This window comes from Delphinapterus leucas, chromosome 10 (genome assembly GCF_059928025.1).
Source record: "Delphinapterus leucas isolate spDelLeu-1000000601 "Yukka" chromosome 10, BTC_Dleu_Yukka2, whole genome shotgun sequence".
In the NCBI taxonomy this organism is placed as follows: domain Eukaryota; kingdom Metazoa; phylum Chordata; class Mammalia; order Artiodactyla; family Monodontidae; genus Delphinapterus; species Delphinapterus leucas.
Genome location: NC_143138.1, coordinates 68,779,537 through 68,803,441, shown reverse-complemented (window position 1 = coordinate 68,803,441; position 23,905 = coordinate 68,779,537). Strand labels below are relative to the sequence as shown.

At 48.5% G+C, this 23,905-nt stretch overlaps 1 protein-coding gene across 3 annotated transcripts in view; it reads right to left on the bottom strand.

Annotated features, from left to right (window-relative positions):
- NISCH (nischarin) overlaps window positions 1–23,905 on the bottom strand; it is a 42,851-nt gene that overhangs the window by 4,278 nt on the left and 14,668 nt on the right. For 2 of the 3 annotated variants that reach the window (XM_022572927.3, XM_022572928.3), the window contains exons 8-16: window positions 23,177–23,329; window positions 22,105–22,173; window positions 21,409–21,594; window positions 21,126–21,254; window positions 19,838–19,951; window positions 19,373–19,484; window positions 15,158–15,282; window positions 13,971–14,020; window positions 1,926–3,332 (exon numbers count right to left, since the gene is read on the bottom strand). In XM_022572927.3, coding sequence (XP_022428635.1) covers window positions 1,926–3,332; window positions 13,971–14,020; window positions 15,158–15,282; window positions 19,373–19,484; window positions 19,838–19,951; window positions 21,126–21,254; window positions 21,409–21,594; window positions 22,105–22,173; window positions 23,177–23,329 — 2,345 coding nt within the window. The other variant, XM_022572929.3, reaches the window with a different exon arrangement.

Genomic DNA, 23,905 nt, shown 5'->3' with positions numbered 1-23,905 from the left:
CTCCTCAGGTAGCCCGGGATCTTACCCCACTCGGCCACCACTGCATGTGGCCACACTGGGTTTTCTCTGGTCTGTTCCAAGCATGAGATCAAACAAACTCAGAAAGAACCCTCACAGAAGTCTGGAGCTCCCTGCCACCAGCCTACATGCCCAAGCTCATGCTGGTGGGGAAGCCTGGATGGCATCCTCTCAACTGGACAGTCCAGCTGTTGAAAGAGATCCCTGGGGCCCTGATCTTGCACTGGGCCAAATGCCCCCAAGCCCTCTGGGCTGTCCTCCTGCTGTCTTGGGGCAGAGATGCATCTGCTGGGGTGAAGCAGAGCGCCTGCTTTCTGCATGCAGTCCCTACTGTGGGCTGGGTCCAGCCAGGCTTGAGGGTGGCAGGGAAACTGAGACAAAGTGTCACCATCTGAAGCCTCATCATAGGGGCAGGGAGACAGAGAGATGGCCATGCAAGGCCGCCTCTGGCATAAGGGGCTCTCCAGTACCTGGAGGCATCAAGGGTCTCTATGGAGAGCATGGAACTTGAGCTGGGCATAAGACGGGGTCCCTGATTCAGCCAGGAAGATGCTGGATGACCTTTGGGAGCATCAGTTGAGGGGCTGGGTTGGAGAGAGAAGGCATGCCCTGTGAGATGTTGGGGTGAGGGCAGGGCCTCCACTGTCCACCAGGATTGAAGAGAAAGTGAGCTACACCGTGTCTCATGGGACAGGAAGGCCAATAAACAAAGGGCTTTCTCGCCCAGGTAGGGAAGCCCCAGCATACATGAAGTTGGGAGCAGTAATAGGAGAAAGGGGCACCCTGAAGGGCACAGGGTGCCTCTTGAGCCCCAGGCACAGATGAACCTGTGGGTGTGACCATGGCCCCACACAAGCCATTATATGCCAACCCCAGGCTGCCCTGAGAGAAGCCAGGCTCGGGGGCAGGAGCAGGGGAAGGAGAGTAAGGAAGAAGAGGACAGGGCTGGGCTTTCCTGGTGGAGCAGTGGTTAAGAATCCACCTGCCAATGCAGGGGACACGGGTTCGAGCCCTAGTCTGGGAAGATCCCACATGCCGCAGAGCAACTAAGCCTGTGCGCCACAACTACTGAGCCTGCACTCTAGAGCCCACGAGCTGCAACTACTGAGCCCGCGTGCCGCAACTACTGAAGCCCACGCACCTAGAGCCTGTGCTCTGCAACAAGAGAAGCCACCACAATGAGAAACCTGCGCACGGCAGTGAAGAGTAGCCCCCGCTCACCGCAACTAGAAAAAGCCCGCATGCAGCAACGAAGACCCAATGCAGCCAAAAATAAATTAAAAAAAAAAAAAAAAGAGGACAGGGCTGCCAACTCCTCCCCTCTCTGCACTTCATTCTCCCCCCAGAAAAAAAGGAGCTTTGCACAAAGTGACCACCCAGCTCACACACTCAAACCTTGCTGCTCTCAGCCAACAGCTTCCTTTGGAACGGACTCACAAAATTACACACAGAGAGGGCCCCTGAGCAACCCAGGTCTTCCTGAGAAGGCGTGTGTGGCTCACCAAAGGGTACGGGCTTGGAGCTGGGGGTCAGAGGCAGGTGGTGCCTGAAGCAGCCCCCTGGCTCACAGAGCCAGCCACGGGACTGCGAGCCTGAAGGCGAGGAGGTGTGGGTGATGCCTAAAGGCCATGCTTGGACCCAGTGGAGAGGGCCAGGCAAGGTGGGAGCAGGAGCCTGGAGACCCAGCCACACAGGACTCTAAATGGCAGAGAACTGGGCCAGCCTGGCTTTGTGGAAGGACAGCTTTCCTGGGCCTCTTCTGAAGCCTTGGGAGATAAGGAGCAGCCCAGCACCAAGCCCAAGGGAGCCAAAGGCAATGCTGAGGGGGTGCTGGAGATCTGGGTGAGGTGAGTGGTCTCAGCCGGCCTCCCGCCCCCTGACCCCCAAAAGCCCATGCTCGGTCTTACCGGGCCCCGTCCTCGGCAGCCTGGCCATCCACAGGGGGGCTCTGAGGCCTGCCCCCGGTTGCAGGGGTCTTGGCGATGACTACAGTCTTCAGGTCCTGCAGTGAGGCCCGCAGCTGGTTGTAGATGCGCAGGAAGTGGAACTTCTCATGGGGCAGCACGAAGATGGCAGTGACAAAGCGGTAGCCCACAAGCAGCTCAAGCACGTGGCCGTCTGCGAAGGCGCCCCTCGGCTGAGTGCAGCTGCGTGTGGGGTCCAGAAGCACAGTGGAGAGCGGCACACGGCTAAGCTTGAAGCTGTTGCGGTTGCGGCAGTTGTGGGTGCCGCGATTGGGCATGGGGTTGAAGTCGGCCTTGATGACATTGAGGTGCTGGGGTGTGAGCAGCAGCCAGTAGGGGATGGCAGCAGACTTGACAGCCTCGGAGGGTGCACAGCAGGAGCGCCGCACGGCAGAGCACAGCGTGCAGCTGGCCCACTCGATGTTGCCCGAGTAGTCCCCGGCGGCTGTCTGCACCATGCGCTTGTCACTGTAGACCAGGTACACGGGGAAGCAGCCCTGGCTGCGCTCCTGGCAGCCGCCCGCCACCTTGTAGAAGGTGAGCAGCTGGCGCAGGAACTCCTGCAGGCTGGTGTGGCTGCCATAGAGCACAGGGCTGCACAGCATGGCCATGTGCTGCGGGGCGAAGCAAGAGCGCAGGTCAGCGTGGAACTCGTGCAGGTTGGCGGCGTCTGAGATGATGAAGAGCGTGTTCTCGCTGTGACGCACCTTGAGCACCAGGCACAGCTCCGGCATGAGGAAGCCAAACTCGGTGAGGTCGCCGTGCGGGAAGCAGAACACAAAGCGCAGGGAGGAGAGGATGTGCTGGCTGCTGCCCCGCGACTCCTGGTGCGGGATCTCAAAGACGGCGATGCCGAAGTCTGTGAGCACGAGGCAGGCAGCAAACTGGCGGATGCTACCCTGCACGTGGATCAAGAAGCACCAGAGCACCTTGAGGATGCGGATGTGCTCCAGCAGGAAGTCTTCATCTGCGCCCAGGGCCCACTCCAGAGCCAGGCGCTCCTCCTCGCCCTCCTCCTCCTCCTCTTCTTCTTCCTCTTCTTCCTCTTCCTCTCCTGGCCCACCCTCTTCCTCTTCCTCCACATCCGGGGGCCCCATTTCAAAGTAGCGGTTCTCAGTAACGTCCTCCTCCTCCTCATCATCCTCGCCCTGCTCGCCCTGGCCCTCCTCTCGCTGGTTGGCAGCCTCAATCCAAGCAGGTAGCTGCCGCTCGATGGCCTGCCGGATGAGCGTGCTCAGGCGCTGGATGAAGTCCTGGTTGGTGGCGGTGTAGCCAATGCAGGTGAAGGGCAGGAAGATGATCTGGCCGGACCCTGGCACCACCTGGACCTCTGGCTCCGCGTGCTCTGGGCTGTGTGGGGAGAAGCCACGTCAGTGACATGCTGGGCTGGGATGCCCCCACCTCCCATGTCCAGTCCTGCTGCTGTCCCCTGACCCTAAAGAAGCAACCCATGGGTCTCCCAAGCCTCCTAAACAGCTGAGCCTGGTCCTAGCAAGCACCCTGGTGGGGAGCCGAGGTGCTGGAAGGCTGGGGCCACCACACTTCCAGGGTCCAGACCACAGGCATCCAACACAATCCTGCACACATCATGAAGACTTCTCAGTCCTTCAGACGCTGGCCACAAGCCCCAAGAGCAATGAGTGCTCATGGGTATGGACTAACTTGACAACAGTCCCCTGCAGGGGCACCCAGTCGCCTTCACAGGTGAGAGGCTTGGGGAGTGGGCTGGGGGTCTTAGGACCTTCACATTTAAATTCAAGCTCCTTTAGAGACAGGTAATCTACCTGAAAAAGAATTCAGAGTAATGATGATTCAAAATCTCAGAAAAAGAATGTAGGCACAGACCAAGAAGATACAAGAAATGTTTAACAAAGAGACAAAAGATTTAAAGAACAGAGATGAACAACACAGTAAGTGAAATAAAAAACACACCATAAGGAATCAGTAGCAGAATAATTGAGGCAGAGGAACGAATAAGTGAGCTGGAAGACAGAGCGGTGGAAATCACTGCCACAGAACAGAATAAAGAAAAAAGAATGAAAAGAAATGAGGACAGTCTCAGAGACTTCTGGGACATTAAATGCACCAACATTCACATTATAGGGGTCCCAGAAGAAGAAGAGAAAGGGAAAGGGCCTGAGAAAGTATTTGAAGAGATTATAGCTGAAAACTTCCCTAACATGGGAAAGGAAACAGTCACCCAAGTCCAGAAAGCACAGAGTCCCATACAGGATAAACCCAAGGAGGAACACACCGAGACACATATTAGTCAAACTGACAAAAATTAAATACAAAGAAAAAATATTAAAAGCAACAAGGGAAAAGCAACAAATAACATACAAGGGAATCCCTATAAGGTCATCAGCTAATTTTTCAGCAGAAACTCTTGAAGGCCAGAAGAGAGTGTCACAAGATATACATACATATATATATGTGTATATATATATATATATATATACACATATATATATGTGTGTCTTTTAAATATCTTTATTGGAGTATAAGTGATGAAAGGGAAAAACCTACAACCAAGAATACTCTAACAAGCAAGGCTCTCATTCAGATTTGACGGAGAAATCAAAAGCTTTACAGACAAGCAAAAAGCTAAGAGAATTCAGCATCACCAAATTAGCATTACAACAAATGCTAAAGGAACTTCTCTAGGCGGGGGGTAAAAAAAGAGGCCACAACTAGAAATAAGAAAATCACAAATGGGAAAGCTCACTGGTAAATGCAAACATAAAGTAATTAAGTAGGAAATCACCCATACACAAATATGATGTCAAAACCAGCAACCATGAGGAGACTACAAATGCAGAATATGGAACTGCATTTGAAATCAAGAGACCAGCAACTTAAAACAACCTTGTATGCAGACTGCTACATCAAAACCTCATGGGAACTGCAAACCAAAACACTAAAATAGATACACACACAAAAAAGAAAAAGCAACCCAAACACAACACTAAAGATAGTCATCAAACCATAAGAGAAGGTAACAAAAGAAAAAGGGAAGAAAGAAGACCAACAAAAACAAATCCAAAACATTAAAAAAATGGCAATAGGAACAAACATATCGATAATTACCTTAAATGTAAATGGATTAAATGCTCCAACCAAAAGATGCAGACTGGCTGAATGGATACAAAAACAAGACCAGTATATATGCTGTCTACAAGAGACCCACTTCAGACCAAGAGACACACATAGACTGAAAGTGAGGGGATGGAAAAAGAGATTCCATGTGATGGAAATCAAAAGAAAGCTGGAGTAGCAATACTTGTATCAGACAAAATAGACTGTTACAAGAGATAAGAAAGGACACTACATAATGATGAAGGGATCAATCCAAGAAGAAGATATAACAATTGTAAATATATATGCACCCAACATAGGAGCACCTCAATATATAAAGCAAATGCCAACAGCCATAAAAGGGGAAATTGACGGTAACACAATAACAGTGGGGGACTTTAACACCCCACTTACACCAATGGACAGATCATCCAAACAGAAAATCAACAGGGAAACACAAGCCTTAAATGATACATCAGACCAGATGGATTTAATTGATATTTATAGGGCATTCCATCCGAAAACAGCAGAATACATTTTCTTCACAAGTGCACACTGAACATTCTGCAGGACAGATCACATCTTGGGAAACAAATCAAGCCTCGGTAAATTTAAGAAAACTGAAATCATATCAAGCATCCTTTCCGACCACAATGCTATGAGATTAGAAATCAATTACAGAGAAAAAAAATTATAAAACAGAAACACATGGAGGCTAAACAATATGTTACTAAACAACCAATGCATCACTGAAGAAATCAAAGACGAAATCAAAAAATACCTAGAGACAAATGACAAAAACATGACGATCCAAAACCTATGCAAAGGCAGTTTTAAGAGGGAAGTTTACAGCATACAATCTTACCTCAGGAAACAAGAAAAATCTCAAATAAACAACCTAACCTTAGACCTAAAGGAACTAGAGAAAGAAGAACAAACAAAACCCAAAGTGAGTAGAAGAAATCATAAAGATCAGAGCAGAAATAAATGAAATAGAGACAAAGAAAACAATAAAAAAGATCAATGAAACCAAAAGCTGGTTCTTTGAAAAGATAAACAAAATTGATAAACCTTTAGCTAGAGACTCATCAGGGAAAAAAGGGAGAGGGCTCATATCAATAAAATTAGACATGAAAAAGGTTAAGTAACAAATGACACCACAGAAGTACGAAGGATAATAACAGACTATTACAAGCAACTATACACCAATAAAATGGACAACCTGGAAGAAATGGACAAATTCTTAGAAAGGTACAACCTTCCAAGGCTGAACCAGGAAGAAATAGAAAATAGGAACAGACCAATCACAAGTATTGAAATTGAAACTGTGATTAAAAAACTTCCAACAAACAAAAGTCCAGGACAGATGGCTTCACAGGTGAATTATATCAAACATTTAGAGAAGAGTTAACACCTCTCTTTCTCAAACTCTTCCAAAAAGTTGCAGAGGAAGGAACACTCCCAAGCTCATTCTATGAGGCCACTGTCACCCTGATACCAAAACCAGACAAAGATACCACACAAAAAGAAAATTACAGGCCAATATCACTGATGAACACAGACGCAAAAATTCTCACCAAAATACTAGCAAACAGAATCCAACAGCACATTAAAAGGATCATACACCATGATCAAGTGGGGTTTATCCCAGGAATGCAAGGATTGCAACAAGGTTGTCCACTCTCACCACTATTATTCAACATAGTTAGGGAAGTTTTAGCCACAGCAATCAGAGAAGAAAAAGAAATAAAAGGAATCCAAATTGGAAAGAAGAAGTAAAGCTGTCACTGTTTGCAGATGACATGATACTATGCATAGAGAATCCTATGAGAAAACTACTAGAACTAATCAATGAATTTGGTAAAGTAGCAGGATGCAAAATTAATGCACAGAAATCTCTTGCATTCCTATATATTAATGATGAAAAATCCGAAAGAGAAATTAAGGAAACACTCCCATTTACGATTGCAACAAAAAGAGTAAAATACCTAGGAATAAACCTACATAAGGAGACAAAAGACCTGTATGCAGAAAACTATAAGACACTGATAAAAGAAATCAAAGGTGACACAAACAGATGGAGAGATATACCATGTTCTTGGATTGGAAGAATCAACACTGTGAAAATGACTATACTACCCAAAGCAATCTACAGATTCAATGCAATCCTTATCAAACTACCAATGGCATTTTTCACAGAACTAGAACAAAAAATTTCACAATTTGTATGGAAACACAAAAGACCCCAAATAGCCAAAGCAATCTTGAGAAAGAAAAATGGAGCTGGAGGAATCAGGCTCCCCGACTTCAGACTATACTACAAAGCTACAGTAATCAAGGCAGTATTGTACCGGCACAAAAACAGACATATAGATCAATGGAACAGGACAGAATGCCCAGAGATAAGCCCACTCACATATGGTCACCTTTTTTTTGATAAAGGAGGCAAGAATATACAATGGAGAAAAGACAGCCTCTTCAATAAGTGGTGCTGGGAAAACTGGCCAGCTACATGTAAAAGAATGAAATTAGAACACTCCCTAACACCATACACAAAAGTAAATTCAAAATGGTTTAAAGACCTAAATGTAAGACCAGACACTATAAAACTTTTATAGGAAAACACAGGCAGAACACTCTATGACATAAATCACAGCAAGATCCTTTTTGACCCACCTCCTAGACAAATGGAAATAAAAACAAAAATAAACAAATGGGACCTAATGAATCTCAAAAGCTTTTACACAGCAAAGGAAAACATAAACAAGACGAAAAGACGACCCTCAGAATGGGAGAAAATATTTGTAAATGAAGCAACTGACAAAGGATTAATCTCCAAAATTTACAAGCAGCTCATGCAGCTCATTATCAAAAAAAAACAAACAACCCAATCCAAAAATGGGCAGAAGACCTAAACAGACATTTCTCCAAAGAAGATATACAGATTGCCAACAAACACATGAAAGGATGCTCAACATCACTAATCATTAGAGAAATGCAAATCAAAACTACAATGAGATATCATCTCACACCAGTCAGAATGGCCATCATCAAAAAATCTACAAACAAATGCTGGAGAGGGTGTGGAGAAAAGGGAACACTCTTGCAGTATTGGTGGGAATGTAAATTGAAACAGCCACTATGGAGAACAGTATGGAGGTTCCTTAAAATCTAAAAATAGAACTACCATACGACCCAGCAATCCCACTACTGGGCATATACCCTGAGAAAACCATAATTCAAAAAGAGTCATGTACCCCAATGTTCACTGCAGCTTATTTACAATAGCCAGGACATGGAAGCAACCTAAGTATCCATCGACAGATGAATGGATAAAGAAGACGTGGCACATATATACAATGGAATATGATAAAGAAAATGTGGCAAATATATACAATGGAATATTACTTGGCCATAAAAAGAAACGAAATTGAGTTATCTGCAGTGAGGTGGATGGAACTAGAGTCTGTCATACAGAGTGAAATAAGTCAGAAAGAGAAAAACAAATACCATACGCTAACACATATATATGGAATCTAAAAACAAAAAAAAAGGTTCTGAAGAACCTAGGGGCAGGACAGGAATAAAGATGCAGATGTAGAGAATGGACTTGAGGACACAGGGAGGAGGAAGGGTAAGCTGGGACGAAGTGAGAGAGTGGCATGGACATATATACACTACCAAATGTAAAACAGATAGCTAGTGGGAAGCAGCTGCATAGCGCAGGGAGATTAGCTCGGTGCTTTGTGACCACCTAGGGGGTGGGATAGGGAGAGTGGGAGGGAGACACAAGAGGGAGGAGATATAGGGATATATGTATAGCAGATTCACTTTGTTATAAAGCAGAAACTACCACACAACTGTAAAGCAATTATACGCTAATAAAGATGTTAAAAAATATATACTAGCAAACAGAATCCAACAACACCTTAAAAGGATCATACACCATGATCAAGTGGGATTTATCCCAGGATGCAAGGATTCTTCAATATATGCAAATCAGTCGATGTGATACACCACATTAACAAACTGAAGAATAAAAACTATATGATCATCTCAATAGATGCAGAAAAAGCTTTTGACAAAATCCAACACCCATTTATGATAAAAACTCTCTAGAGAGCAGGCACAGAGGGAACCTACCTCAACATAATTAAGGCCATATAAGACAAACCCACAGCCAGTATCGTTCTCAATGGTGAAAAACTGAAAGCATTTCCTCTAAGATCAGGAACAAGACAAGGATGTCCACTCTTGCCACTTTTATTCAACACAGTTTTGGAATTTCTAGCCACGGCAATCAGAGAAGAAATAAAAGGAATCCGAATTGGAAAAGAAGAAGTAAAACTGTCACTGTTTGCAGATGACATGATACTATACACAGAGAATCCTAAAGACACTACCAAAAAATTACTAGAGCTCATCAGTGAATTTGCAGGATACAAAATTAATACACAGAAATCTCTTGCATTCCTATACACTAACAACAAAAGATCAGAAAGAGAAATTAAGGAAACACTCTCATTTACCATTGCAACAAAAAGAATAAAATACCTAGGAATAAACCTACCTAAGGAGGCAAAAGACCTGTACTCAGAAAACTATAAGATGCTGATGAAAGAAATCAAAGATGACACAAACAGATGGAGACATGTACTATGTTCTTGGACTGGAAGAATCAATATTGTCAAAATGACTATACTACCCAAAGCAATCTACAGATTCAATGCAATCCCTATCAAATTACTAATGGCATTTTTCACAGAATTACAACAAAAAATTTTACAATTTGTATGGAAACACAAAAGACAAATTGCTTTGAATAGCCAAAGCAATTTTGAGAAAGAAAAACGGAGCTGGAGGCATCAGCCTCCCTGACTTCAGACTATACTACAAAGCTACAGTAATCAAAACAGTTTGGTACTGGCATTAAAAACAGAAATATAGATCAATGGAACAGGAGAGAAAGCCCAGAGATAAACCCACACATCTATGGTCAACTAATCTATGACAAAGGAGGCAAGAATATACAATGGAGAGAAGACAGTCTCTTCAATAAGTGGTGCTGGGGAAACTGGACAGCTACATGTAAAAGAGTGAAATTAGAACCCTCCCTAACACCATACACAAAAATAAACTCAAAATGGATTAAAGACCTAAATGTAAGGCCGGATACTATACAACTCTTAGAGGAAAATATAGGCAGCACTCAACAGGCACATGAAAAGATGCTGAACATCACTAATCATCAGGGAAATGCAAACCAAAACCACAATGAGCTATCACCTCACACGTGTCAGAATGGCTATCATCAAAAAGAATGCAAATAATGTTGGCAAGGATGTGGGGAAAAGGGAATTCTTATATACTGTTGGTGGAAATATAACTTGGTGCAGCCACTGTGGAAAACAGTATGGAGGTTTCTCAAAAAACTAAAAATAGGGCTTCCCCGGTGGCACAGTGGTTGAGAGTCCGCCTGCCGATGCAGGGGACATGGGTTCATGCCCCGGTCTGGGAAGATCCCACATGCCACGGAGCAGCTGGGCCCGTGAGCCATGGCCGCTGAGCCTGCGCGTCCAGAGCCTGTGCTCCGCAACGGGAGACGCCACAACAGTGAGAGGCCCGCGTACCGCCAAAAAAAAAAAAAAAAATAGAACTACCATATGACCCAGCAATTCCATTCCTGGGTATATACCCCCAAAAAACCAAAACACTAATTCAAAAAGATAGATGTCCCCCAATGTTCACAGCAGCATTATTTACAATTGCCAAGATATGGAAGCAACCTAAGTGTCCATCAACAGATGACTGGATAAAGAAGATGTGGTACATACGTACAATGGAATACCACTCAGCCATAAAAATAATGAAATTTTGCCATTTGAAACAACATGGATGGACTTAGAGGATATTATGATAAGCGAAGTAAGTCAAACAGACAAATATTGTATGATATCACTTTTATGTGGAATCTAAAAAATAAAACAAACTGGTGACTATAACAAAACAGATATAGAGAACTAGTGTTTATCAATGGGGAGAGGGAAGGAAGGATGGGCCAGATAGGGGTACAGGATTAAGAAGTATGAACTATTGGGCTTCCCTGGTGGCACAGTGGTTGAGCGTCCGCCTGCCGATGCAGGGGACACGGGTTCGTGCCCCGGTCCGGGAGGATCCCGCATGCCGCGGAGCGGCTGGGCCCGTGAGCCATGGCAGCTGAGCCTGCGCGTCCGGAGCCTGTGCTCCGCAACGGGAGAGGCCACAGCAGTGAGAGGCCCGCGTACCGCAAAAAAAAAAAAAAAAAAAAAAGAAGTATGAACTATTATGTATAAAAAACGGTACAAGGATATATTGTACAACACAGGGAATACAGTCAATATTGTATAATAACTATAACTGGATTATAACCTTTAAAAATTGAATCACTATATTGTACACCTGTAACATATAATATTGTACATCAACTATACTTCAATTAAAAAAACAAGCAAACTAAAATATATGTATATATATACATATATTGTATATGTGTATATATATGTATATAAATATACACATGTATACATTGTATACATATACATTGCATATGTATATAAATATATGTATACGTATATACATATATAGCTGACATAAACCACAGCAATATCTTTTTTGATCCACCTCCTAGAGTAATGAAAATAAAAACAAAAATAAACAAATGGGACCTAATTTAACTTAAAAGGTTTTGCACAGCAAAGGAAACCATAAACAAAATGAAAAGACAACCCACATGTGGAGAAAAGGGAACCCTCTTGCACTGTTGGTGGGAATGTAAATTGATACAGCCACTATGCAGAACAGTATGGAGGTTCCTTAAAAAACTAAAAATAGAATTACCGTATAACCCAGCAATCCCACTATTGGGCATATACCCAGAGAAAACCATAATTCAAAAAGACACATGCACCCCAATGTTCACTGCAGCACTATTTACAATAGCCACGTCATGGAAGCAACCTAAATGCCCATCGATAGACAAATGGATAAAGAAGATGTGGCACATATATAAAATGGAGAATTACTCAGCCACAAAAAAAAGGACGAAATTGGGTCATTTGTAGAGACGTAGATGGACCTAGAGACTGTCCTACAGGGTGAAGTCAGAAAGAGAAAAACAAATATCATATATTAATACATATATGTGGGACCTAGAAAGATGGTACAGATGAACCGGTCTGCAGGGCAGAAATAGAGACACAGATGTAGAGAACAAACGTATGGACACCAAGGGGGGAAAGCAACGGGGGGTGGTGGTGGTGGTGGGATGAACTGCGAGATTGGGACTGACGTATATACGCTAATATGTATAAAACAGATAACTAATAAGAACCTACAGAAACTAACACACCAGTGTAAAGCAATTATACTCCAATAAAGATGTTAAGAAAAAAAAAAAAGAAAGAAAAAACCCACAGAATGGAAGAGAGCATTTGCAAACGAAGCGACCAACAAGGGATTAATCTCCAAAATATACAAACAGTTCATGCAGCTCAATATCAAAAAAACAAACATCCCAGTCAGAAAATGAGTGGAAGATCTAAATAGACATTTCTCCAAAGAAGACATGTAGATGGCCAAAAAGCACACGAAAAGATGCTTAACATCATTAATTATTAGAGAAATGCCAATCAAAACTACAGTGAGGTTTCACCTCACACCAGTCAGAATGGCCAACATCAAAAAATCTACAAACAGTAAACGCTGGAGACGGTGTGGAGAAAAAGGAACCCTCTTGCACTGTTGGTGGGAATGTAAATCGGTACAACCATTATGGAGAACGGTATAGAGGTTCCTTAAAAAACTAAATATAGAACTACCATATGATCCAGCAATCTCACTCCTGGCCATATATCCGGAGAAAACCGTAATTCGAAAAGCTACATGCACCCCAATGTTCACTGCAGCACTGTTTACAATAGCCAAGACATGGAAGCAACCTAAATGTCCATCAACAGGTGAATGGAAAAAGAAGATCTGGTACATATATACAATGGAATACTACTCAACCATAAAAAAGAATGAAATAATGTCATTTGCAGCAACATGGATGGACCTAGGAATTGTCATACTAAGTGAAGTTAGACAAAAACAAATATCATATGATATCGCTTATATGTGGAATCTAAAAAAAGTGGTACAAATAAACTTATTTACAAAACAGAAATAGAGTCACAGATGTAGAAAACAAGCTTATGATTACCGGGGGGAATTGGAGGAGGAATAAAATGGGAGACTGTGATTCGTATGTACACACTACTATATATAAAATAGATAATAAGGACCTACTGTAGAGCACAGGGAACTCTGCTCAATACTCTGTAATGATCTATATGGGAAAGGACCTTAAAAAGAGTGGACACATGCATAACTGAGTCACTTTGCTGTACACCTGAAACTAACACAACATTGTAAATCAACTATACTCCAATAAAAATTAAAAAAAATTCAAGCGCCTCTTGGCCTCTACTGGCCCTGGTGAAAAAGGGTACGTAGAATGGGTTGGGGAACCTCTTCTGTAAAGACAGTAAACACTTGAGGCTTTGGGGGCTACCCCACCCACATCATTTTTTTTTAAAAAAACAGCTCCTTAAGAATGGAACAATCATTTTTAGCTCACAGACTGTACAAAACAGGCAGTGGGCTAAATTGGCTTTGACCTGCTGACCCCTAGCGTAGGATAACGTGTCAATGCAAAGTTTAGGGATTAGAACTTGGAAACAGACCAGAGCCCATTTCAGCTGTGTTTATTTATTTAAAGGAAGAAATAGTTCTATAGGACTTCTGCAAACAGACTTTTAAGAAAATCTTGGTTACTACTGGCCCAGAGTGTGTGCAGAAGGCCCAGAATGCCTTCCACGATAGCCTCTTCCTTACCTTGCACCGCCAACAGCTCCCGGCACGTCTCTTAAATCATCAGAAGGTGCCTGCCAGGAAAGGAAACGCGGTCAGCCCCCACCTGCCGCAGCCATGCCCTGGCATTCAGCGGGGCGGCAGGCCCTGAGCACTCCTTCGTGGCCCAGCAGGAGGCTCCTTGCTATCCCCACACTCCACCCTAGGGTGGATCTTGGGGCCCAGAGAGGCAGAGGGACTCACTCAGTCATCCTGCCAGTGCACAGCAGAGCTAAGATTCCCAACCGTGTCGGTCTGACCCCAGCCCACACTCCCAACCCCTGGGCCAAAGCCTCTCGCCCTCCGCAAGCTCAGCTTGTGCCTCCAGGTCTGGCATCTGAATGTTCCCTGTGCCATCCCACAGGGTCCATGTGGACCATCTACCAACTTGGTACCGGGCCAGCAGAGGACATGGTGAGCGGAGGCTGTGCAGTGCCTGGCAAGGCCCTCCCAATGGTCTCTGGGCAGCGGGGAAGACCTAGGGCTCAGGAGCCTCCTGCTGTGACCCTGGGGAGGGTGAAGGGAGAGTGCAGTGGAGTGCTGGGACAGAGCAAGGACTCTGCCCACTGCCCCAGTGCCACACGGCCGTGACACTGTGTTGGTGAAAAGAGACAGGGCTGGGCAGGCCCAGCTACCAAGCACACTCCCCACGCACACAGCAAATGAGCCCCTCGCACCACACCTGCCGTCCTCTTTCTTTCCAAGACACAGGAAGCAGCTCAGGGACCCTCAGGAGCAGCCACGGAAGAAGTAACAGAGTCACAGCGTGTCCCAGATTACCAGGGTGGGTGACGTGCAGAAACAGGCAAAATGGTGCAGGGGTGCCAGACAGCAGGGGGAGAAACTTCCTGATGGGTGTGGAGCCCAAACAAGCCACCCCTGACCAGGGCCTTCTGAACTTTCCCCAGGGAGTCTGCTCACATGCACTAAGGGTTATGTGGCTTTGCCCCCCAGGGTCCAGTAAGAGAAAACTGCCTATTCCCATCAGTCCAAAGAAAGAGACAGACGACAGACGCTAACTGAACAGACCCTTAACCACAAAGCAGAGCACACCAAGCACTGGCAGCGTCTGCTACAGCTCCAGCCAGGCCACCTCATACTTCCAGACAGCTTCAGGCAGAAGAGCTGGCCGCAGAGGAAACCAACCCCCAGAAGCAGGAGGAGGATGTTACCTGTCCCGCAGGGATGGACTCCAAGGAATCAGAGCATCCCCGCGCAATGGGCCGGTCCTCAGGAGTCAGACTGTCGGTGGATGACAGGCTGCTGGCCAGGGCCTCTTCTTGCACAAACATGATTCCTGGAGAGACCAGGGGCAGGCGGGTGGGGCAGGCGGGGCAGGGAGAGCAGCCATTCAACAAATGGGGCTGGGCCCTCGGGCTACTGGCATGGCTGGGGGCTAATCAGACCCCAAACCTAGCCACGTGGATTATAGAAGAAAATGTTGAAACTGAAATCTTAAGATAACTAGAAGAACAAATGTCTGCTTATCTAATCTCACGGTAGGGAGAGATTTTCTGAGCCTAAATCCAAAGGAAGAAGTTGAGGTGTGACTGCATAAAAGCTAAACTTCTGTAAGTAAAAAAAGAAACCTAAACGAAACGAGAAAAAAGTGCTCACAACATTTGTCAAAGGCTTGTATCTTTAATCTATAAAACGCTCTTACAGATAACAAAAAATGGGGGGAGAAAATTAGAAATCCCATTAGGAGACTGCAAAGAATGAACAGACATTCCACAAAAGATCAGCCAACAGGCTTAACACAAGATAAAAGCTCACCCTCGCGAGCCATCAAAGAAGGGCAAGTTTGGCCTCTCACTTTGGCAAAGGTCAGGCTGTTTGGCCTAACTGGCAGAGGCAGGCGCTGGGGTGCAAGCTGCCCCACCCATTTGGAGAGCAGTTTGGCAATATGTCCACCAAGAGCCTTAAACGTGTTTGCTCCTAGAGCGTCTTCATGGGGAAATGGTTCAAGTCCCCCTACCCGCCACTCCAGCATCCCTGCGGAGTTTTGCAGACACAGGGGCACAAGACCCCTCATCGGAAGGCCAGGCGTTCTTGCAGGCTCGGGTTTCCTCCAGGGCTGGCGAGGACAACCGATGCCCACCTTCCCACAGGACACATCCCACTGACCCTCCCCTGGGCCACCGCCCGTGGACAGCACGCTCTGACTCCCTTGGGCTGCTTTTGAAGCCTGCTGACGCTGTTGTATTATTATTACAGCTTGTCTGGGCCCATTACTTCACTCCAGACATTTTCCACACTGGTTGAGGATAAAATCTTTTTTAACTTTCTCCTAAATGCAGCTGATTGGATGAATGCTGGGCATCAACTCCAAGTTCCGCAGAAACCTGGAGGAGCCCAGGGCTTGCCTCCATAGCCTGGCTTTACCACCAGTCACCACGGCCCAACAAAATGCCTCAGAGAACTCAGAGCCCCAGAGGTCACAGGCCCTCGTCCAGCTCTGCTGCTAGCTGGGGTCAGGACAACTCACAATGGCCCAGGTCCTCTGCCCATGGGCTAGGCAGGCAGATGGCCCAAGCCCAGACACCCCCCAGGGCAAAGCAGCAGGGGCTGTGCACAGGCAGGAAGGGCAGCAGGCACACTGCCAGGCATGAAGCGTGCTGCTCTCTCCTGGAATCCACCCCCTCCTCCCTCACATGCTCAGATCCTACCATCCTTTGACATTCACCTCACATACAACTCCACTGCAAAGTCCTCTCTGCTCTAGACAGACTTCTGTCTTCCACAAATGACCCAAATCATTCTGCCCTGTTCTCCCTTGGGGGTACAGCTCATCTTCCCAAGAGGCTCCAAGTTCCTCAGGGGCACTGTCCTGGTCATCTTGAAACCCTCCAAAAAGGACGTAGGTAGGAAGACCCTACTGACCCCTTCTGATGGACCAGAAGCAGTGCTAAGTGTTTCCCCAGCATTAGCTCACGCACGCCTCCCGTTATTTACCACAGCTCATCAAATCTAAGATGCGTAGATGTGGCGCCATCTTGGTCTCAGCAGGTGTCCACGGAAGGTTTTCACACAACTCCATCACGAATACCAGCTGGCTGACAGCAACTATGAGACGCCACTGACTGAAAGATGCATCTCAATTTCAGAGAAGTCACAAGGTGGAAATGTGTGCATCTTAGAATCGATGAAGTAGGGTAGAGAAAACAGAGCTTCGGGAGGCAACAAGTTGCTTGAGGGACCACAGCCAGAAAGCTGGGATGCAAACTCAGGTGACCCAGCCCAGGTGCCTGCTCCTAACCCCTTCTCTACGGCCTCCTCTCAGCCCCTGGACCTGGATGGAGAATCAACTCGGTCATTTTGCACATCAGTCCCTGTGGCCACAACCCTCCATGGCTCCAACAAGCTGGCTAACAGCTCCTGAGATGACCAGAGGCCTGGTGTTTACTGGACAGCGCCCCTCCAGGCAGGCCCCCGGGGGCCCAGTTTATTCACAAGTATGTTCACTTCTACAGAACTGGGCTGGGAACAAAGCTGCTCCCCCACCTAGGGAGAAATCCTCGCCCATGCAGGCAAAGTCCAATAGCACGTGGCTGAACACAAACTTCTGCGGATTCCTCCACGTTAGCAAGAAAAAGAACATTTTCCTGTCACTACCCACCCAAGCCCTGTTTGCAACTGAGGAAATGTGGATAGGGACAGTCTTTCTGCTTCCTTCCTGGACTGTGGTCTGTACAAACAAGTGGTCAGAAAGGGCCACTCAGAGAATGGGACAGGGGACATTAGAATGCTTAGACGGGGCCCAACCTTTGTTGTTTCTCACCAAAAGGAAAGAGATGTGCACACAGAGACATCCACTGCAGTTTTATTTATAAGAGGTGCAGATCTGGAGACAACGTCTAAAGGTCCAGTAGCGGGAAGGGGGAAGACTACACTGAGCCACTGTGTGGCGTGTCCCCAGGAGCGGGGGCAGCGAGGAAAGGGGCTGAGGCCTGGGCCTGGCTGGTGCAGAGGCTTTGCCACCAAAGGGGGCACTGCCCGCAGCTACGGCTGTAGGGGCAGACGCCTCCCTCGCCGCCTGCGGCTCACTCATTCCCCGACTCAACAAACGCTGACTGAGAACAGGATGGGCCCTGGCCCCAGAGCCTAGCCATGTGGTCCCCCCACAGGCACCCAGGGCTGTGACAGGCAGCTCGGGGCGGGGGGCCTGAGGAGGGCTCTGACCCCTTGGCAGGAGACACGGTCAGGAAAGCATCTTCACAGTGATACAAACCCCCTCCCCTTTTACGTAAAAAAATAAAACCGAAATTTCTCAGTCAAGAGTGTTACAAAAGCAAACGGACGACTGCTCCAGCACCAACGTCCCCATCCACTCTGGCTCACGTCCACGGCTGTGACCTCGGTGCGCTGCCCTGCGCAGGCTCTCTGACTCAACCCAGCACTTCTCCTTTCTTATCCAGCCTTCCCCTCGGCTGTGATGGCTGCAGGGTATTCTGGAGGACCACAGCTTAATCTCCCTCTCACTCTGACGTCCATCACGGCCCATGTTTAGCTAGCATAAACAGTGCTGCAGTGAGCATCTCACCTCCCACTTCCCTGTTATCTTATCCCGCTAAGATAAAATCCCCACCAACGGGGTTACCAGGTCAAGGGGTGGAAACGTTTTTCTGGCTCTTGAAACATAGGGTCAAACTGTTTTCCCAAGACCTCACACCAAGTTCTCCGTCTCCAGGAGCCCGGGTGGGCGGCGTTCTTTCCTGTGTGCCCCGAGCCTCGGCTCCACTCGGGACGGCACACCCTCCCCTCTTCCGTGGGGGCCGGGCCAGCAGACACTCATGGGACCTGCTTCACTCACTCATCTCCGAGGATGCCTGGGTTCAGAGGTGAAAGCCCTTTGAAAACGCTAAGACAGTGGGTGGATGAAAGGGATTGGTCTTCCATGGGTTCACAGACAGCCCATCTGGGCCCCACCAACACAGCGTTTGGGGCTGGGTCATACCACCAGGGCCATGGCAATGAGGCACGCTCCCCACGCAGGTATCGGGGTGCCCGACTTAGGGAAGTAACCAGGCCTGGGTTCCCATGAACAAGGAGCCAGTCTGCCCCCACTGCCTGTGGGCCAGTGGGGTCCTTATGGGCCAGCAGCCAGTTCAAAGAGCACATCCCCATGGTACCCTAGAGGATCTGGATGTGTGTGTCAGAGCAATCGGGAGTCCTCACTTAGCAAACCTCAGCCAGGCACCCCCCCAGCCATGCGCCACCCCGAGAGGGGCTGGTGTGGAGACAGCACCACGCCCTCCCTGCATCTGAACCATGTAGGGAACAGGTGCCGGCATCTCTCCCCCAACGCCAGCCCAGCTCGGGGCCCAGGCAGGGCCCAGGCAGGGCACGTGCAGCTCTACCAGGGAGAAAGATACACAGGCGATTACCTTGGTTGGAGAGGATGGGCTGGGGCAGGGAGGCAGAGGTGGGAGCCACGGTAGGAGGGGAGCTGCTGGGCCTGACGCACGGGGCAGCAGACAGCCTAGAATCCTCACTGACCTGAGGAGAAGTGCTGAGTCAGTCGGGGAGAGGAGACAGATCCAGAAGAAGAGAACAGAGCCTGGCAGAGCCTGAGATGTGAGAAGCTCATGGCTCTCACAAACATCAGTGACAGGGAAAGAGATCTTAACCAACCCTCAGCAACCCCATGCACCAAGTCCTATCATGACCCCCATCTCACAGACGAGAACAGAGGGGGTGTGAAAGCCCAGGGTCATGCAGCCTGGGGTGCGGGAGGTGCAGCCAGGACTCCATGGCCCGGAGTGCTCCCTGGCCCAGTTCCACTGCAAGCCAGCTCCTTCCCCGGCTGGCTCCTCACCACCCCTCCTCCCACCTCCCACACAAAGACTCACCTTCTTCTCGGGGTTGCTTAATTTGGACTTGACCTCCTTGGCTTTCTGAATTGCTTTTAGCACTTCCACCGTGTCCAACTCCTTCTCTGTGGTCACTGTGTTGTCCAGACAGACCTACAGTGTCCAGAAAATGGCTATCAGCATAGGTGCTGGCAAGCATGGAGGGAGCAGAATGGCAGGGTCCCACCGAGGGGTGGGCCAGGCCCCATGAGGACACAGGAGGCTGCAGAGGCTCAGCCTGTTGGGAGGTGAGCTCCTCGCCACCCATGGAAGCGACCTGGGAGCTCCTTGGAGTGGCCCAGGGAGGTCCCACACTGCCTAGCCCAGTTCTGGGAGTCCCTCTCCAGGAAAGGAAGGAAGGGCTGCAGGGGCCACTGTGAAGGCCTCTGAGGTGGCTGGGAGAGGGGGGAAGCTGGTGCCTTGAACTAAGCCTCCAATTATGGCGGAACTCAGATCTACAAAGAGCAAGGGGAGGGCCTCTGGGCTGGGGAACTGGGAGGGCAAAGGCATGGGAAGCAGGCAGAAGGGCAGGGACGCCACCTGCAAGTGCAGGAGGGAGCTGTGGCCCGGCAGGCAGGCAGTGGGGAGCAGCAGTGTGGTCAAATGAGGGAAGGTCCCAAGGGCCTGGGAGCCAGGGAGGGGAGGAGGTGACATCTTGTGAATGTTGTCTTGGTGACAGTGTGGAGAAAGGTGCACTTGGGGCTGAAAAGAGATGGGAGGGGTTGGGGGGAGGATGCAAATAGACTCCCAGGTATCTTCCAGCCTGGGATTTGGGGAGAGTGGAGGGAGCCTGCTTGAGGCTGAGGAGACAGGTGAACCTGGAGGCGGACCTGTTGGGCTGGCAAGGCAGCAGGCGGCCACTTGGCAGACAGCAGATGGGCTGGGTGACACTGGCCAAGGTGGGCAATCCCTTCAGGTTTATGGTCAGACTTTATGGCCAGAGGTTGTCCAGGAAATATAATTATTTCAGATATCTTATTCCTGACCCTTGTCTACAATAGACATTACTTTTTAACAAATTGAAGACAGTCCCTCCACATTCAGGCTGTGCCTGTTGGTTCCTGGGGAGCACCCCAACCTGAAGCTCTGACAGGGGTGAGGGAAAGCCCACTGAGGAAGCACGGCAGCCAGTGGCCCCCAAGAGGAGATGCATGAGGGAACCTTTTCCTGGGGAGGCAGCGGACTGCCCAGATCTGAAAGGCCCCTCAGGGTCAGGACGTCCTTCTGAATCAGGCAAGTATACGTAAGCGGATGTCACCTCCAGCTGACCCCTCCCCAAGCAGCTTACCTCCGAGGCCCGCTCTCCAAACTGAGCCAGCACCTTGGTCCGGTAGTCAGGGATGATGCTCAGAGGGTTGTTCAGCAGAGCCACATGCTCCAGACACGGGAGGCTGCCGATGCTCCTGACCTCCTCCATCTGCAAGGCATTCCCGTGTCCCTTCTTTAACACTTCAGCAAGGTGACCACACACTTAACAGTCAAAGAAAGGAAGCCCACCATTCTCGCTAAAGTGATCAACGCCAAGGCACAGCCACTCCAGGACCCCAAGACCCTTCTGGGGCACAGCTCACCTGTTCGATTCTGTTGTCGCTGAGATCCAGGTTGACCAGGGAGTAGAGCTTGTGCAGGCCACTCAGACTCCCCAGGAGGTTGCCTGCCAGGTTCAGGGTCTTGATGTTCCCCAATTTGGTGTGAACCCCTTCCAAGAAGGAGAGCTTGTTGTAGGACAGGTCCAGGTGCACGAGGTTGTACAGGTGCTACGGCAGCATTGAGAACAGAGTAAAGTGGTTAAGGTCAAGGCTCCAAAGAAAGGGGACTGACATTAAGGGTGTGATGGGCCTTCCAACCTAAAATGACCAGTTCCTCTGACAGTTATTCCGAAGGGAAATCCCTCTTCCCTGCACAGGTTACAGCCTAGCTGCATCCCCTGCACGGGCAGCATGGCCCACAGGGTAGGCACAGGCTTTGAAAATGAGACTGTCCGTCTTCACAATGGAGGCACATCATCTTCATCACGCTCGATTTGTATTTACACATCTTTTCTAATTTGGGGGAACTAGAGCAACAAACGCTCAGTGTGCATCATTGGGACCCAAAGGGAAGGGCAGCAGCCCCTGCCTTTACAAACCTCTGGTGCACGCAGACACCTTTCGAGGACCCATGAGAGAAACCCCAGAGTACGGCCAAACTCCCAAGGCTGCATCTCAGGAGAATGGGACCTTGTGAGAAGCCTGCAGGCAATAATGATCTCCAAAGACACAAATTACCTGCAGATTGTCCACGACCAGCACGCCATTGTGACTCAGGTCCAGGAACTCAATCTTTGGAATCAGTTTCTTGTGAAAGAAAAGAGAACACATGACGTTATCCTAGGAAGCTGGACCCCACATGGCCCCTGGACATGGTGGACAGACAACCTGGGAGGCTTCCTCCTGACCACAGACTCCTGGGCTGGCCATCTGTGCGGGGCCCCTGACGTGACACCTCCCAGTGCCCACCCAGAAACACGTCCTCAGGAACACAGAACACAGGGACTCCAGTGCTGAGCACGACCCACTGTTTTTACGGAACACTTGGCTTGTAAAAATGACAAATGGGGCTTCCCTGGTGGCGCAGTGGTTGAGAGTCCGCCTGCTGATGCAGGGGACACGGGTTCGTGCCCCAGTCCGGGAAGATCCCACATGCCGCGGAGCGGGTGGGCCTGTGAGCCATGGCCGCTAAGCCTGCGCGTCCGGAGCCTGTGCTCCGCAATGGGAGAGGCCACAGCAGTGAGAGGCCCGCGTACCGCAGAAAAAAAAAAAAAAAAAAGACAAATGGCAAGGTTGCAGACAGAAGGAGGTGCGTCCTTCAACTCTACCCACACCCACTGAGAGGCACAAGTACAGGAATCACAGTCCTACTGCCCAAGTACCATCTGGATGTCACTCTTACATGGGCACATCTGGAACCTTTCTTTTTTTTGGCTGTGCCACGCGGCATGCGGGATCTTAGTTCCCTGACCAGGGATCAAACCCGTGCTCCCTGCAGTGGAAGTGCAGATTCTTAACCACTGGACCACCAAGGAAGTCCCTGGAACCTATAGACTGATTTTCCTGCTACACTCCTTGGGAATAAATTTCACCACTGACTGTGTTTCTGTTCTATCAAATGTACATGCAATTAATACACTTCATTTGGTTCTAAGCACTCCTCACCTCATTTAAATAACCCAATTTTGAAATTAACTTAAAAATTACAGGCAATGTACAGAGTGCTGGGTACAGGTTTTCGGTGGTCCTTCTAGAAAAAGCCAGGTTAAATATCCAACCCCAGGGTCTGGTCAGGCCGTGGGGAGCGTACCACAGACTCATCGATCTCAGAGATGCTGTTGTGACTCAAGTCCAGAGCGGTCAGCGCCTGCCACATGGGGATGATGGCAGTCACAGTGTCCTCCAGGGCTGCGCCTGCTGGTTCCCACTCATCAAATTCTGAGGCTTCAGGAACGAGGACTTCCTGTGTAAGAACATCTGGTGAGCACCACACGTGGGCCCTCATGCAACACTGACTGGGAACACAATCGTTGCAAAATTTCAGGAAGGGCTGGAGCATATTTAGTATGTGGAAGTGAACTTGCATCAAAATGGGGCTTTTGGTTCATATGCCTTGAAATGATTGTGAAATAACTGAAGAGTTCAGAAACATAACAGCCACTTGGAATATGTTCTGGCCCTACTTGAGCAAATGCTTTTCCAGCTCGCAAGAGCCTCGTTATACGGTGATGCCTTTTCTGGCTTAAATCTCAGAGACTGAAGGTCAGAATTTGCAGTGTTCCTAGGCAACTGTGCTTTATAAGCTGGCACTGTGGTCCCCGTGGTGGACAGTAGGCCCTTTAACCATTACTTTACAAGGTAAAATCCAGCAGACCTGAGACAGGGGAGCAGCACAGAGCACAGGGGCACCATCCAAGGGGAGGGAGGCAGGCAGGCCTCCTCGTTTCGATTTCTGGTGCCCTTTGATAAGACCTCTCCTCTTTCAATGGATCATCTTGGGCTCCTTGAGCCAGGCAGCAGTGAGTGCCTCCCAGAGGGG